This window comes from Somniosus microcephalus, chromosome 4, assembly GCF_052327205.1.
Source record: "Somniosus microcephalus isolate GS21.2 chromosome 4, FLI_Smic_1.0, whole genome shotgun sequence".
In the NCBI taxonomy this organism is placed as follows: Eukaryota; Metazoa; Chordata; class Chondrichthyes; order Squaliformes; family Somniosidae; genus Somniosus; species Somniosus microcephalus.
The window spans coordinates 248892604-248909500 of record NC_140990.1 but is presented as its reverse complement, the minus strand read 5'-3'; the positions used below and the strand labels follow the sequence as shown (position 1 = coordinate 248909500).

The 16897-nt window shown below is 43.5% G+C and overlaps 1 protein-coding gene across 4 annotated transcripts in view; it reads right to left on the bottom strand.

The window, feature by feature from the left end:
* sp3a (sp3a transcription factor) overlaps positions 1–16897 on the bottom strand; it is a 71167-nt gene that overhangs the window by 40044 nt on the left and 14226 nt on the right. For all 4 annotated transcript variants that reach the window (XM_085986170.1, XM_085986171.1, XM_085986169.1 and 1 more), the window contains one exon: positions 1701–3168. In XM_085986170.1, the coding sequence (XP_085842296.1) occupies positions 1701–3168 (1468 nt within the window). The remainder of the gene's footprint in view (positions 1–1700; positions 3169–16897) is intronic.

Sequence of the window (16897 nt, the reverse complement as noted above, 5' to 3'; positions counted from 1 at the left end):
AAATGATCAACAAAGCTGTTTTCAAGAATTGCTGCATGTGTAGTTAAAGTAGCTCGTTAGTAGCACATGCATTTCTTTCACATTATATTCTTATTGTTTCCAACTCAAGCCAAAAGTTCAGTATTAACTACTTTCTGTGCAAGTCAGAATTAAGAGCTGTAGGTGTTTAAAGGTGAGTTTCGGAGTCACTTTCAAAAGCAAGATAATTTCAAAAACCAACTTTTCGCTGGAAATACTCAGGTCAGGCAGCACCTGTGGAGAGAGGGGGAGAGAGAGAGAGAGAGAGAGAGAGAGAGGGAGAGGGAGAGGGAGAGAGCACGAGAGAGAGAGAGAGAGAGAAAAAGAGAGAAAATTTCAGGTCGATGATCTTTCATCATCAACTGCTCTGACGAAAGGTCATCGACCTGAAAAGTTAACTTTGTTTCTCTCTCCACAGATGCTGTCTGACCTGTGGAGTATTTCCAGCATTTTCTGTTTTTATTTCAGATCTCCAGCATTTGCTTTTGTATCAGCACTTTGGAACCGAACTTGCCTGCCAAATGTACGCACCACTCAGCTTGGTGCTGGCCAGCTGTCCTCAACTTGATGCTCATTAATAAGCCAGAGTGCCCCATCTCCTTGCTTTGAACACAAGGAACTATTGGATTATTGAATCTAAGGAAGAATGTTTTAGGACATTTAATACTCTGGCCAAGGCATTAGCATTCAGCAATTGATACAGAATCTGAATCAACTGCCTTAGAGACTGTTCTATATCTGGAGTCTCAATCATCGACAGGAGTACCTTTGATCACTTTCTCCTTGCCACCCACTTTCTCATTTCCCCCAACCCCCACTGCAAGGGACAGTTTTAAAAAGAATGATTTCCTATTGACAACCTGGACTGATTCTTCAGTACGTGGAAGTAGCATCAACTGAGCAATATTCTATAGCTCGGATTATTTCAATCATTTTATTCCCCATTAGACATTTCAAACCTGAACTTCAGTCCACTTTACATTGGTTACATCAAAATTGTGTTTTTTCCCCACCAGTAACATTAAGTCTCTTGCAACATCTGAAGCTTAATTACTAAAAATATTTGGTTGCAACATATAGCATCTAACTGTCCTCAAACTTGGCAAGATTGACAAGGCTCCTATATGAATAAATATGCTTATGGGTCCAGTTTTGTATTGATTAATGATAATGTTGCTCTTAAACTTTTATTAACTTAAGGTTCCTTAAACTAACCCATAGCACACTTTTATACTTCAAAACTATAACTATAGTACACAGCAACTATTTTATGCTAATATCAGGTGAGGTCTAATATGAAGTTGTGCAGATATATTAATACATTATTTGAGAGCTATACAATTAACTGGGTTGGACAGTATACTGCAGTCTAAATGTGTTCTTTCACAGTAGCAAAACAGCAGTTAAGACAAACAGAGTTACAAATCTTAGCCATGTTGTCATAGGGAAGCTAGGCGTGTCCTCGCTGAGGAACAAAAAACATCTCTGGTTGCTCTCACCACCCAATGCTCAATTTTAGAGCAGCAATGGCACAATCTTGTAGGTAGGTTGCACACCTGCAGATAGTACATGACATAGGAAAACCACAAAAGGGATATTGGAGAAAATAACAGATTCACACATTCTTAATCTCAAATTAAAAAGAGATTCCACTATAAATGAAGTTAAATCAAAATACTTACTTGAATTGTGTGCACCTTGTTGCAATTGAATGCTTGAAGATGTGAATGAATTCACAGTTGCTGTATGTAATTGTGGGCTACTAACAGTTAATGGAGCTGGTGCAATTGGCGTCAATGCCCCACTGGATGCTACTTGTCCCAGTGTGACAGTATGCACCGGTGTAAGCGTTATCTGCTGTGTTGGTGCATTCTGAATTTGCACATTTTGCAAGTTCTGGATGTTCTGCACCTGAAAGGTTTGCCAGGTAATTTCTCCAGATGGAGTTAATGTTGGGGCTCGTAAGATCAGGGAGCCTGCATTTTGTACTACTTGTAGTTGAAGATTCTGCAAGGCTTGCTGGGGAACAGCTTGTGCAGTAATGGTTTGTCCTGCAATAGTCTGTACTGCCTGCTGTGGAATAGTTTGAACAATCTGTGGCTGGACAGTAAATTGCTGATGTGACTGAAATTGAATCTGATGGTCCGCTGTTTGTGAGGCCGAAGCTTGTATGTCTTGTAACTGTGTTTGGTCAACAGGTGCTTGATTCACATGAAGAACATTTGTTGCCTGTATCTGATCAGAGGTTGTCGTAGAATTACTACTGGAGGAAATTTGCTGTACAGCATCAATACGGTCATCAGAAACAACCATATGACCCACTGAACTTGTTGGCACAAAAGCAGCTATATTAGTGTTAGAGTCACTAGAAGCTGAGTTCTGCACAGCTACAGTAATACTTTGCTCATCTGTCCTTGCCGAGGTATCTATACTATTTATAGCTTCTGATGAAACAGGTATAATCATCTGGCTTGATGTAGTAATCGCTGTAGCGTTTCTTTGAGTCATGGACTGTGAAGTAGGTGCTGTTCCGAGAGAATCAACATCAGCATTTCCAATGGGCACAAAAGCAACATTTCCTGTTAATCCAACAGGAACATTAGTAAGAAGCTGAGCTTGCCCAGGATAGGACGCACCACCATAAGCTACTCCTTGAATTTGCACAGGGACGTGCGCATTGCTCTGCTGTATCTGAACAGAAACAGTTGGTGACGCAAGATTTTGGGTAGTCAGAATGTTGCCTGAAGGAGTCTTACCAGCAATTATTGCTTGGTTGGTGCCAGGAATAATTTGAATATGGCCATTACCATCTTGCTGCAATGCTGGTTCTGCACCAGAAGGGGCTAAGCTCAGCTGTAAGTGTTGCCCATCTCCAGTCTGAATTTGTGGAATAACTTGATATTGAACACTCGGCACTACACCAGTTGCAGCTGTGGATGATCCTGGAGCGACCGCAAAGACCTGCTGGTTCTGCAAGCTTTGTAAAACATACTGTCCACTTGTTGGTAAAGAAGTAGTAACTGGAGATCCTGGAACTTGTCCACTAATTTGCACAAAATTACCAGCAGTATCTTTTGTTACAACAGTGGGTGAAGTTATTAACTGCCATCCATTTGACGCTGCTAGTTGTGCAGAAGCCAAGTCAAGCGGCTGGAAGAAAAAACATGATATGCATTATTTTAATATAGTCCAAACGTTACAAGGTGTCATCATAATTACTATGCACGATCTTTTCAATCTGTGAAGAAAAAAAATCAATTGAGCAGTATTAAAATCTGATCACTGAACATCGATTTAAATGTTTGCTCCTCAAATACAAGAGCCATGTTGCTTGCACCAAAATATTACAGTTCTTGTCATCATGCTCTCTCCTCTGGGTTCACGGTCCTTCTATCCTCCCTTAATGTCTCCTGCCATATAAACCACCTACCCATATTCACAGCCACTGCCTTGACCTTGCCATCTCACATGGCCTCGCTACTCCCATCATGTCAATCACAGATAAGGCCATCTCTGATCACTTCCTTATATTGCTCTCTACCCACAACTCTCTCCTAACCCACTTACTTCTGTGTCTGCCCCTGGAAAGTCACTTATAAATTCCTGACTTTCTAGCCTTATGCCCACCATTCACCACAACATTTCTGCTCAATCACACCCTCAGCTCCATCTTTGATGCCCTAGTCCCGATTAGAACCATTACTCTCTCTCACCCTGATCATTTTACCTGGTACGGCCCTCATCTCCGAACGCTTATGGCAGACAACTGGTTTAGCCATTCATCACCAGATCTGGCTGGACCACATAAAGCACCATCAGGTCCTGCTCACTATTCCAGGATCATCCTGGAATGCAAAGATAACCCCCAGTTTCTCTTCACTACAAAATGCCTTCTTAAACCCCTCTTCCTTGCCTCCTCCACCCTCACCTCCAACAACAAATGCAACGAGCTCATGGACTTCTTTGTCACCGAGATTTTTCAGCTGCCTCTACCACTTCCCTCCCTTCCTCAAGCCCACCAGGCCAAACTTCAAGGATCGCTCCCTTGCTCTTAGCTCTGAACTTGCATCTTTTCCTGGTTTCTCTCCCATCTCCCCTCATGCCCTCTCCAAGCTCATCTTGGCCTCGGGTACTGCTCACCTCCCCTTCAAATCTGCCGTCATCACCCCTCTCTCCAAAAAAAAAAAAACCCTTTCACCCCCTCTGTCCTTGCAAACTATCACCCCATCTCCAACCTCACTTTCCTCTGCAAAAGTCATTGAACGTATTGTCGCCTCCTAAATCCATGTCCACCTTTCCTGGGAGTCCATGTTTGGATCCCTCCAAACATTTTTCTGCCCCAGCCACAGTACTGAAATGGCCCTTAAAATCACAAGTAATATCCTATGTGACGGTGACAAGGGTAAACTAGCTCTCCTCTTCCTTCTCGACCTGTCTGCAGCCTTTGACACAGCTGATCACACCATCCTCCTCCAATGCCTCTCCTGCGTCGTCCAGCTGGGTGGGACTGCACTTGCCTGGTTCCATTCTTATCTATCAAGTCGTAGCCAGAGAGAATCACCTGCAATGGCGTCTCTTCCTGCTCCCGCACCGTTAACTCTGGTGTCCCCCAAGGATCTATCCTTGGCCCCCATTTCTCATCTACTTACTGCCCCTCTGCAACAAAGCCAGGTTTCACATGTAGGCTGATGACACCCAGCTCTACTACACCGCCACCTCTTCACTGTCTCCAATTTGTCACACTGTATGTCAGACATCCAGTACTGGATGAGCAGACCTTGCATTCAACGAAATTTCGTTGAAGACCGAAGCCATCGTCTTCAGTCCCCGCCCCAAACTCTGTTCCCTAGCCCTCTCCCTGTCCGACGCTGAACCAGACCGTTCGCTGCCTTGGTGTCGTATCTGAGCTTCAGACCACATATCTACTTCATCACCAAGACCGCCTACTTCCACCTCTAACATTGCCCGACTCTGCCCCTGCCTCAGGTCATCTGCTGCTAAAACCCTTAACCATGCCTTTGTAACCTCTAGACTTGACTATTCCAACGCTCATCTGGCCAGCCTCTCATCTTCCACCCTCCACAAACTTGAGTTCATCTAAAACGTTGCTGCCCATATCCTAACTCACAGCAAGTCACGTTCACCCATCACCTCAGTGCTCACTGACCTAATTTGGCTCCCGGTCCAGCAATGCCTCAATTAAAAAAATTCTCGCTAGTTTTCAAATCTGTCCATGGCCTCACCCCTTCCTATCTGCCACCTCCTCCAGCCCTATAACCCTCCGAGATCTCTGCGCTCATCCAATTCTGGCCTCTTGTACATCCCCTATTTTAAATCACTACACCATTAGCAGCCGTGCTTTCAGCTGCCTGGACCCTGTGCCCTGGAATTCCCTGCCCAAACCTCTGCACCTCCTTAAAATCTACTTTGTCAAAGCTATTGTTCATCCGTCCTAATATCTCATGTGGCTTGGTGTCAAATTTTGATTTATATAGATCAAAAGATTGTATGCTTCTGTGAAGCGCCCACATCCCATGAATTAATTTTTTTTATTTTTTTTTATTTTTATTTTTTAAAAACACCAGTTCTGCCTCTAATTTAGAAACAGATCACTCAAATTTGTAAATTATCTTCATCTATTCTACATTTTTAAAGTGCTACCCATGCACACATCACCTGTAATCAAATAATTAGTAGGTTAACCATAAATATCACATTCGGAAAAAAACAGCCACTTGCCAAGTCGCCCACCGTCATTTTAGGGGTCACAGTTGACCAGTCATATTAACACCATGACTACAGAACAGGACAAAGATCAGGTACCTTACAAAAAGTTGCTCACTTCCAAAGTCTCAACATCTACAAGGCTCGAGTAAAGATGACATATTTAGGGCTGCGAAGGGGTGGAAAGTTTCCGGTAAATTTTCCACAGGAAGTTTAGCTTGGGAATTTTGCCCAAAAAAGCACATGCTAGCATAATATTGTTTTTTTTTTTGTATTTTTCATTTTTTTCTCCACAGGTCCTCTCTCAAAATTACAAACAGAGATGGAATCTTAATTATTAAGGAATTTCTTAATCAATATATGTTTATCTTCTTACTTGGCTTGTTTTAATAATTACAAGTTTTGTGTGACTGTGAACAAATGTGTCCTAATTGGTTGGATGAGCGGATGAGTGATTAGCTCCCTCTATTGGTGATGTAGCATCGTGCGTGCACAGGTCATGCTTCCATCACATGGAGCATCAGGAAAAATTTACTCACCCTGTTGCAATCGTGCTGATCGACCGCAGTTCGACAGATACGAATGCCCTTTATTTCTCTGCATAGAACAATGTCACATTTACCGTCGGATGTGTGGAAGCATTTTACCCCAGGCATTAAAGATGGAAAGACTGTGTACATGTGCAAACACTGTACAAAGCCATATGTAAAGAATGCCACAAAGATGCAGCAGCATTTATCCAAATGCAACAACTTCACTCAAAGCTCACAGCAGTCAGCCCAGAGTTCCTCTGCTTCCATTCAAGATGATGGTTCACATTCAGCATCAGGCTCCTTATCAGCAACTCCTGGTCCACTTGGAAGGTTCTTTGATACAGTGGATAACCATAGCCAGAAGAATGCAGATGAGTACCTTGCTCGAGCTGTATATGCGACAGGCTCACCCCTCATGCTCACAGCCAATGTGTACTGGAAGAGATTTTTCAATTCTAACAGGACTAGACAAACTAGATGCAGGAAGGATGATCCCGATGGCGGGGGAGTCCAGAACCAGGGGTCACAGTCTAAAGATAAGGGGTAAGCCATTTAGGACAGAGATGAGGAGGAATTTCTTCACCCAGAAAGTGGTGAACCTGTGGAATTCTCTACCACAGAAGGCAGTTGAGGCCAATTCATTAAATATATTCAAGGAGTTAGATATATTTCTTAAGGCTAAAGGGATCAAGGGATATGGGGAGTAGGCAGGGACAGGGTACTGAGTTTGGATGGTCAGCCATGATCTCATTGAATGGCAGAGCAGGCTCGAGGGGCCGAATGGCCTACTCCTGCTCCTATCTTCTATGTTTCTCGCCCTGCATACTGTCCTCCCACCAGACATGCTTTGTCTACTTATTTGCTGGAGGCTGAGTATAACAGAGTCCAAGGAAAGCTCAAAGAAATGATAGAGATGGCAGACTGTGTTGCAGTTATCTCAGATGGGTGGTCAAATGTACGACGGGAGGGCATCATAAACAACATCGTCTCCACTCCTCTCCCAGTGTTCTGCAAGAGCACAGACACGAAGGACAACAGACACACAGGCACATACATTGCTGATGAGCTGAAAGCGGTCATCAACAATCTTGGATCACAAAAGGTCTTTGCAGTAGTTACTGACAATGCTGCGAATATGAAGGCTGCTTGGGCTCAAGGGCCTACCCTCATATTATGTCTATTGGGTGCGCAGCTCATGGGCTCAACCTGCTCCTCAAGGACATCATGGGTTTGAGAACCATAGAAACACTACAAGAGAGCCAAGCAAGTTGTTAAGTATGTCAGGGGAAAATAGGTAGTTGCAGCAACCTACAACTCCAAGCAAATGACAAAGAACAAGAACACCGCACTGAAGCTGCCCAACAACACTAGATGGGGTGGTGTTGTCATAATGTACAACAGCCTTCTGGAGGGTAAGGAGTCGCTGCAAGAAATGGCAATATCCCAGTCTGGGGATATGGAAACCACCATCAAGAAAATACTGCTGGATGATGTGTTTTGGGAGAGAGTGGTTAGCAGCCTTAAACTACTCTCACCAGTAGCATCTGCAATTGCTCAGATTGAAGGAGATGACACTGTCGTCAGATTTTCTTAGGCTTTTTGCTGATTTAAAAGAACAAATCAGCATTGCCCTACCCACATTCCTGCTGCTCAAAGCAGAGGAGAAAGCAATTGTTCAATTCATACAGACGCGTCAAGAATTTTGTGTCAAGCCGATTCATGCTGCAGCATACATGCTGGACCCAAAGCATGTTGGGAGACCAATACTTTCTGGAGAACAGATCAACAGCGCGCTTAGTGTGATTTCTACCCTCTCACGCCACCTCAATCTGGACGTGGGCAAAGTTCTGGGAAGTCTGGCAAAGTTCTCTACCAAGCAAGGTCTTTGGAATGGGGACGGGATATGGGAATCGTGCAAGTATATCAGTGCACATACCTGGTGGAAGGGACTTTGTGCATTTGAGGCCCTATCACCCGTTGCATCGGTGATACTCCAAATCCCACCTTCATCAGCGGCCTCTGAATGAAACTGGTCACTTTTTGGGAATACGCATACAAAGGTGCGCAACAGGCTGACTAACGAGAGTGGAGAATCTGGTGGCTATCCAGGCAAACCTACAACTTATTGAGCCAGATACAGAAGTGTCCACTACACAGCTAGACAGTGACACAGAGGAGGAAATGGACATGTCAGAGACAGAGAATCAGGAGGAGCAATGATGAGTAGAAGACTCAAAAAGGGACAAAATAAGGACAAATTACAGGCTAAATAAGCTGATGCTCTTTTTATTTTATTTTAGATGGGTCTTTTTTGCGGGGGTTCAATAAAGTTCAAAATGATAACCTAAATAAAGTTTTGAAAGCCTGTTTTTATTTGTATGGAACAGCATGTCTATTTTGATGACAAAGATAATATAAGGGTCAGAGGCAAAAACCATCAGTGTGCAAAAAAACTCAAAATTCCCATAAACTCCCTAAACTCCCAAAATTCCCAAGGAAAGTTTCCTCTTATAAAAATTCCTGGAATTTTGCAACCCTAGACATACTTACCTGGAAAGGTGCAACCCATCAATGTTCAAGAAGCGTGACACCATCCGATTTGCTTAATTGGTGCCTGTGCTACCTCTCGACCACTGGCACACTGGAGCTGCAGTATATGCGATTTACACTATGCACTGCAGCATCTCACCCGTGACCTCTACCACTAAGAAGGTCATGTGCAACAATGTCAAGGGAACACCATCACCTCGAAGTCGCTATCCAAGTCTCAAACCATCCTGACTTGGAAATATTTTGCCATTCTTTTATTGGCGCTGGGTCAATATCCCAGAATTTCCTACCTAACACCATTGTGGGAGCACCATGTAACACTGCATTCTGAACATGTGCAATTGGCAAAGTTTCCCAGCATGCAACCCAAGTTGAAGGATAGGAGGGTGTGTCCTGATATCCATTGAGGAGTTGAGTTTCATTGCTTTTTCTAAAAATATTTAAAGAAACTAGAGATTGAATTTACAAAGCTTTTATTTCAGCCAAAAGATAAATTTATATCAATGTATTAACAATTTCAAATAGTGTGTTTATTTATGAACAGACAAACAAGTTAAGAGGAAAAGTTATTATTGTGGTTTCTTTGTCAATGGTTAGAAAACAGTAATTCCTTAGAAGAATGAATTTTTTAAAAATCTAATCGCCATTTTAGGTTCAGTCAAAAAAAATCTGTCTTCTGAACCATTTTTGTGCTTTGAAGAATATCAATTTAAAAACTGCATAAACCAACTGAGCATTTTATGATGTGAATTGTGTTTGTTTATGGAGTTATGCTTAAAGATTGTATAAATGACTTTTGCACTGACCTAGTAATTTTTTTGATTATGAATTTCCAGATCCATATTTATAATGGAAACTGTTATGTAAACTTTGTCATGCATTCAATAAGGAGCTGCACAAGAGATTGTTACACATGATTAAGGCTCATAGGATTGGGGGTAATATATTAGCATGGATTGAGGATTGGTTAATGGACAGAAAACCGAGAAGGAATAAACGGGTCATTTTCAGGTTGTGGGGTATAATGTGGAGAAATGTGAAATTATCCAATTGGTAGGAAGAATAAATAGAATTTTTTTTTTTTTTTTTTTTTAAAAAGGCGAGAGACTAGTAAATGCTGGTATTCAGAGGTACAGGAAACTTTGAGCTATCCGGAAGTTGAATGTTCGGCAACTTTGATCTAACGGCAGAAATCAGCAGCCGTTTTGGTTAGGTGTTTTTTTTCTCCTAGCACTCTTTTCACAGGCAGGCTCTGGAAAGCGTCTGTCGCTTAGCAACAGCTTCAGAGACGCTTCCAAGCTACTGGGCCGAGTGTTTACAAGCTGTTGCTGAGCAACAGTGTTTGTGGTCAGATACTGCGATGAAAAGCTCCTATCTGATAACATTGACGCTGGTCTATCCAGAGCTTTTAAAAAAACGGCAGTAGCTCGGTCCCATGGGTGCCGGATAGCACAAAGTTTCCTGTATTTGGGTGTCCTTGTACACGAGTCACAAAGTCAACATGCGAGGTACAGCAAGGAATTAGGAAATGGTGTGTTAGCCTTTATTGCAAGTGGGTTGGAGTACAAGAGTAAGGAATTCTTGCTGCAATTATATAGGGCTTTAATGAGACCAAACCTGGAGTATTTTTGGTCTCCTTACCCAAGAAAGGATATACTTGCCTTAGAGAAAGGTGCAACAAAGGTTCACTCAATTGATTCCTGGAATGTGAGCGCTGTCCTATGAGGAGAGAGCGAGTAGAATGGGCCTATATTCTCAGAGTTTAGAAGAATGAGAAGTGTTCTCTTTGAAAAGTGTAAAATTCTTAGAGGGCTTGACAGGGTAGATGCTGAGAGGCTGTTTCTCCTGGCTGGAGAATCTAGAACTAGGGGTTCACGGCCTCAGGATAAGGGGTCAGCCATTTAGGACTGGGATGAGGAGAAATTTCTTCACTCAGAGGGTTGTGAATCTTTGAAATTCTCTACTCCAGAGGGCTGCTGAAGCAGAGTTGGGGGTAAAAAAATCAGCCATGATCTTATTGAATGGTGGAGCAGGCTCGAGGGACCTTATGACCTGCTCCTGCTCCTATTTCTTATGTTCTAGTGCTGTAATTACATCTTGACGTAAAGGCTCTGCAGCACAACCAGTGGCAAAGGATATAATTACAGTATGACAAATTTACATCAGAAATGTGGATACAGGAAACTGTGTGCTATCCGGCACCGACAGGACCGAGCTGCTGCCGTTCCCTCAAAACTGCCGGACACTCCAGAGCTAATGTTCAAACATACGGAGATTTTCATCTCCGTATGAATCAACAAACCCTGTTGCTTAGCAACAGCCGGCAAGCGTCTCTGTAGCGTCTTTAGCTGAAGCTGTTGCTTAGCTACTGACCTTGACTGTTCAAAAAAAGCAAAGAAACGAAACGAATAAAAAACAGCTCCTGATTTTTGCCGGTGGCTCCAGCTTGCCGGACGGTTCGCCTCCGGATAACACAAAGTTTCCTGTATTTGAATATATAATGAAAATATAAAAATAAGGACAGAATGTTGTACTTTAAAATAAGGACTGAATTACAGCTGCTTGCCCTGCTCCAATTATCTCACACCCTTAAACCTGCTTTACCCAAAGGTTTCACTCCCCATTTGCAATGCCACGAGATATCATCCAGTAGTATACTAAATTTCCCACTTCTGCACTCCTGGTGATTTTATATCCATAAATTTTAAGCAGATAATTTATGCATAAAATGCTTTAAAGCAATAATAAAGACCGGAATGGGCAGACAATGGGAAAAGTAGTGGTGGGAGCAGTTGAAGGCACAAAAGGGGTTGCGGACTGGACGGGAGGAGGAAGCCAACATATGCGAACAGGGGTTTGGTGTCCGATGGTTCCAAAACGGGCCAACTACAGTTTGCGTCCCATTCCCTTGGGAGCACCTCCCGGTTATATCCTGCTCCCCCAATACTGCCAGAATGTCTCCCTTGAATACTCTCAAAAACCACCCCCCCCCCCCACTCCAATCCTTAATCACAAACCCCTAATACAGCCAGAATCACCCCAAAACACTTGACCCTACGACCTCCCTCCCCAATGGCCCCAGATCCCAGGATTCCTCTTCCAATGATCTGTCCGTGTTCCTAGAATCTTTGTACCAGTGCTCCTAGACTCAGGGAGACCCTATCAAAATAAAGCTAGATCTCATCCTTCAAATGTAAGAAAGAAAGAAAAAGAAAGAACAGACTTGCATTTATATAGTGCCTTTCACGACCACCGGATGTCCCAAAGTGCTTTACAGCCAATGAAGTACTTTTTGAAGTGGAGTCACTGTTGTAATGTAGGAAACGCGGCAGCAAATTTGCACACAGCAAGCTCCCAAAAACAGCAATGTGATAATGACCAGATAATCTGTTTTAGTGAGGCTGATTGAGGGATAAGTATTGGCCAGGACACCGGGGATAACTGCCCTGCTCTTCTTCGAAATAGTGCCATGGGATCTGTTACGTCCACCCGAGAGCAGATGGGGCCTCGGTTTAACGTCTCATCCGAAAGATCACAGGTCTCCTTCCCAATGCTCCCAGATTCCTGTGCCACCACCAATGCCGATTAATTTCCCTTGTAACCTTACTTGGCATAACACCCCTATTCTTACAAACCCGCCAACTCACCATCAGCAATGCCATAGGAGAACTGCTAATAATAGCACACACCTCCTGTGTCAATCTAATTTCCGGTCACAATTAAGGCATCACATTTCAGAATTCATGCTTTAGTATCCCGACTCAGTAAGCAATGCCAGGGAGATCTACTAATATCTATTAAGTCTTGCACTCATCAGACTTACTGTATCACAATTGTCACACCTGGATGCCATGCAAGTGTTACTTTTAACTGTATGGTAGATACACATTATTATACTTACCTTTCAGTCCCCCAATGCTAAATGGCACTGTTGCTTAAGTTCAGTCTCAGAGGTCAGTTTGCCAAAGTGATGCTGCATGTAACTTTAATTTTTATATTTGAACACTCACCCCCAACAAATTTCAACAGTTAATTAGTTATTTTTTATATGCTTCAGGACTTTCCTGGTGTTCTGCTTCCAAACTCATCCAGGCCGTGTCTGCATTCTAGTTTAAAATTTAATATCAAGAGTACATGGGTCTCTCCTGCTGCCCGTTTCCAACCAACTCTCTGCCTGCTGTCTCCTACTCTGGCCTCATCAAGATCCTCTCCCAGGCCTGTGTGATATCACCCCTGCTGCATTCTAGGTCTGGGTCGGGTACTTCCCATCCTTGGGTATGCTGCTGCCACTCTATTCTAGGCTCATAATCTCAGCCTCAAACACCATTCCACCCATCCCCCAAATACTTCAGCTGCTAGCATTTTCTGTCCAGAAGCTATTCTTCAAATACTTTTGGAAAACAAGGGCCAAACTGCAAAAGCATTAGTATAAATTTTTTTTTTTTTTTTATATATAAATAGGTGGCATGTAAACTGAAATCAAAGATTGGCAGGCAAACCTGTAATGGAACAATGGGCTGCCTTTAAAGAGGAAATAGTTCAGGTACAATTGAGGTACATTCCCACTAGGGGGGAAAGGCAGGGCAACTAAAGAGAGAGATTTTTGATGAGGTAACAGCGAGAGTTGATGAGGGCAATGCGGTGGACGTGGTGTACATGGATTTCCAAAACGCATTTCGACAAAGTGCCACATAATAGGCTTGCCAGCAAAGTTGAAGGCCATGGAATAAAAGGGACAGTGGCAGCATGGATACAGAATTGGCTAAGCGATAGGAAACAGTAGCAGTGAACGGTTGGTTTTTTTGGACTGGAGGAAGGTACACAGTGGTGTTCCCCAGGGGTCGGTAGGTTCTAGGACCACTACTTTTCTTGATATATATTAATGACTTGGACATGGGTGTAGAGCACAATTTCAAAATTTGCAGATAACACAAAACTTGGAAGTATAGTGAACAGCGAGGAGGAGAGCGATAGACTTCAAGAGGACATAGAAGGGCAGGAGGAATGGGTGGACACGTGGCAGATGAAATTTAACGTAGAAAAGTGTGAAGTGATACATTTTGGTAGAAAGAATGAGGAGAGGAAATATAAACTAAAGGGTACAATCCTAAAGGGGGTGAATGAACAGAGAAACCTAGGGGTATATGTGCACAAATCATTGAAGGTGGCAGGGTAGGTTGAGAAAGCAGTTAAAAAAGCTCAAGGGACCCTGGGCTTCATGAACAGAGGTACAGAGTACAAAAGCATGGAAAGTATGATGAGCCTGTAACACTGATTCGGCCTCAACTGGTGTATTGTGTCCAATTCTGGGCACCACACTTTAAGAAGGATGTGAAGGCCTGAGAGAGTGCAGAAAAGATTTACGAGAATGATTCCAGGGATGAGGGACTTCAGTTATGTGGATAGACTGGAGAAGCTGGGGTTGTTCTCCTTAGAGCAGTGACGATTCAGAGGAGATTTGATAGAGGTGTTCAAAATCATGAGGGGTCTGGACAGAGTAGATAGAGGGAAACTGCTCCCATTGGCAGAAGGGTCGAGAACCAGAGGGCACAGATTTAAGGTGATTGGCAAAAGAACCAAAGGTTACGCAAGAAAAAACTTTTTTACAGCAGCGAGTGGTTAAGATCTGGAATGTACTGGCTGAGAGGGTGGTGGGGGGCAGATTCAAAAGGGAGTTGGATAAGTACCTGAAGGAAAGAAATTTGCAGGGCTATGGGAAAAGGGCAGGGGAGTGGGACCAGCTGAAGTGCTCTTGCAGAAAGCCGGCATGGGCTCGACGTGTCGAACGGCCTTCTTCCATGCTGTAACCATTCTATGATTCTATTCTTCCCCCACCCCCCATGCTGCCATATACTTACAACTTCCCGCCCAGATATTGCAAAATCCCAATATCCCCTACATTGCTGTTAAATCCTCAAGCCTCCCCCCTCCCGAGTACTGAATCCTATGATTTCCCTCTCCCCAGTATTGCCATAGCTGCAATTTCCACTGTGAGCAACACCGGATGAAATTGACTCTCTTGTATATAAAAAAACTAGCAAGACATATTTTTCAGATCAGCAGGAAATACTCTCGGGTCAGCATCACCAGTCACTCCCACAAGCAGACCATGCATCTGCTGTGATCAGAAGTGTACTTTTACGATCAAAAAAAGTTATACAATAGTGTGACACAGGCACCATAACAATAACTCTCATTGTGCTTACTGAATTAGGTGATCATATAGGTAGCTCAGATACAGTTCTCCAATCTTACAGAAGGCGGACTGATCAACACCCGAATGACACGAGACCATTAGATCAATGGACAGATTTATTTTCATGAAAAATGTGACTGAACAGAATACTGTTTGCAAGGCAAATTTTACTTATTTCCTATTGCTCATCAAAAATTATGCTCCATTCAGACCTACCTCACTCTTACAAAGAACTGACTGGCACCAACTTTCGGGTAAAAAAAGACTGCTTTTTTCCACCCAAAGAAAAAAACAAATGCTTGATCTCTGCTCCTCTCAGCTGCATTGAGAAATGGTCCATCAAGCTGCCAATCAAAACTACCACCTACTAGTGCGGGGTTTAAAGACATTACATTGCCTGTTTCGCCAAGACTTCTTGTGCTTAATGCATGGAAGCCATTTTAACATTTCAGGTAAAAATCTCTCTTAGATGTCAGATAAACCACATTGTTTATCTGACATCGCCTATATTTCCTAAGGAGGCTGAAGGGATGTAACCTGTCACCCCCTGATCCTCTCTAACTTTTACCGCTGCACAATATAGAGAGCATCCTGACAAACTGTATCACAGTATGGTATGGCAGCTGTAGCTACTATGACCGGAAAGCCCTGCAGCGGGTAGTCAAAACTGCCCAACGCATTACCGGCACCCAGCTACCGACCATAGAGCACATATACCAGAAACGCTGTTTACGGAGGTCACGGTCCATCAGCAAAGACCCTACCCACCCCAGCCACAGTCTGTTCGCCCTCCTGCCATCTGGGAGACGCTACAGATGCATTCGCACCCATACGACCAGATTTAGGAACAGCTTCTTTCCCAGGGCTGTCATCCTACTGAACTCCACAAATAAACTCTAAATCCTGCACATCTGCCAATGCACTTTATCATGGTTATGTTTATGTTAATGTATTACAAGCCAAATGTATGTTGAATGTTTAAATGTCTTAATCTAAATGTACACTCTCAGGAGCCGCAAGCCTACATTTCGTTGTACTGCACTTGTGCACTAACAATGACAATAAAAGTTGATTTTGATTTTTTTTTTTGATTTTGATTGTCTGAAACTAACCTGTTGTTATGCAAGAAACAATTATGTTAACTCCTTCAATTGGTACTCCAGCTAAAGGACCTAATCAGCATCCCACATGGCTTGTGTTTTGCTGGATAAGCCTTTGTGGCCCAAATTTAAATACAGAACATAACAAACTATCCCAACACCCTTCTAGGTGAAGTAGGTAAAAATCTCAAAACGTAATATAACGCCCCCTCTAGGAGAGGTCCCTCACTTGGGCCAGAATCTTAATTTGGAGGAGAGTAGGGAGGGGGGCTGCAAAAAGCGTCAGGAAACCCGGGAGAACGGGTTTCCCGCAGGCCCTGGTGAATTTAATGGCAGGGCCTGATTAGCATTTAGCATCACTGTTTCCTGCCCGCAGTCAGCCAGATGGAGAGGTTGACTGGCTGTCAGACGGGTAGGCCTGCGGCAGCAGACCACACAAGGGGAGGGATCGGGGACTGGGGGCAGAAGAGGAAAGAGAAAATCGGAAGGGTTGGGTGTCCGATCACAGGGGGGGTTGACAAGGCAGGAATGCTGGACCCAGCAGCTAAGTGGAAAGGCACATACCTCCTGGATCCAGCAGTCCTCACCTCTCTTTAGCTGGCGGGTTCCCCAGAGGCCTGGGAATCCACCTGCCCAGAGTTAAATTAAAACGGAGGTTCATTATTATTATAATATATAAATGGAACGGTAGCGTAGTGGTAATGTCACTGGGCTAGTAGTCCAGAGGCCTGGACTAATGATCCAGAGACACGAGTTCAAATCCCACCACGGCAGCT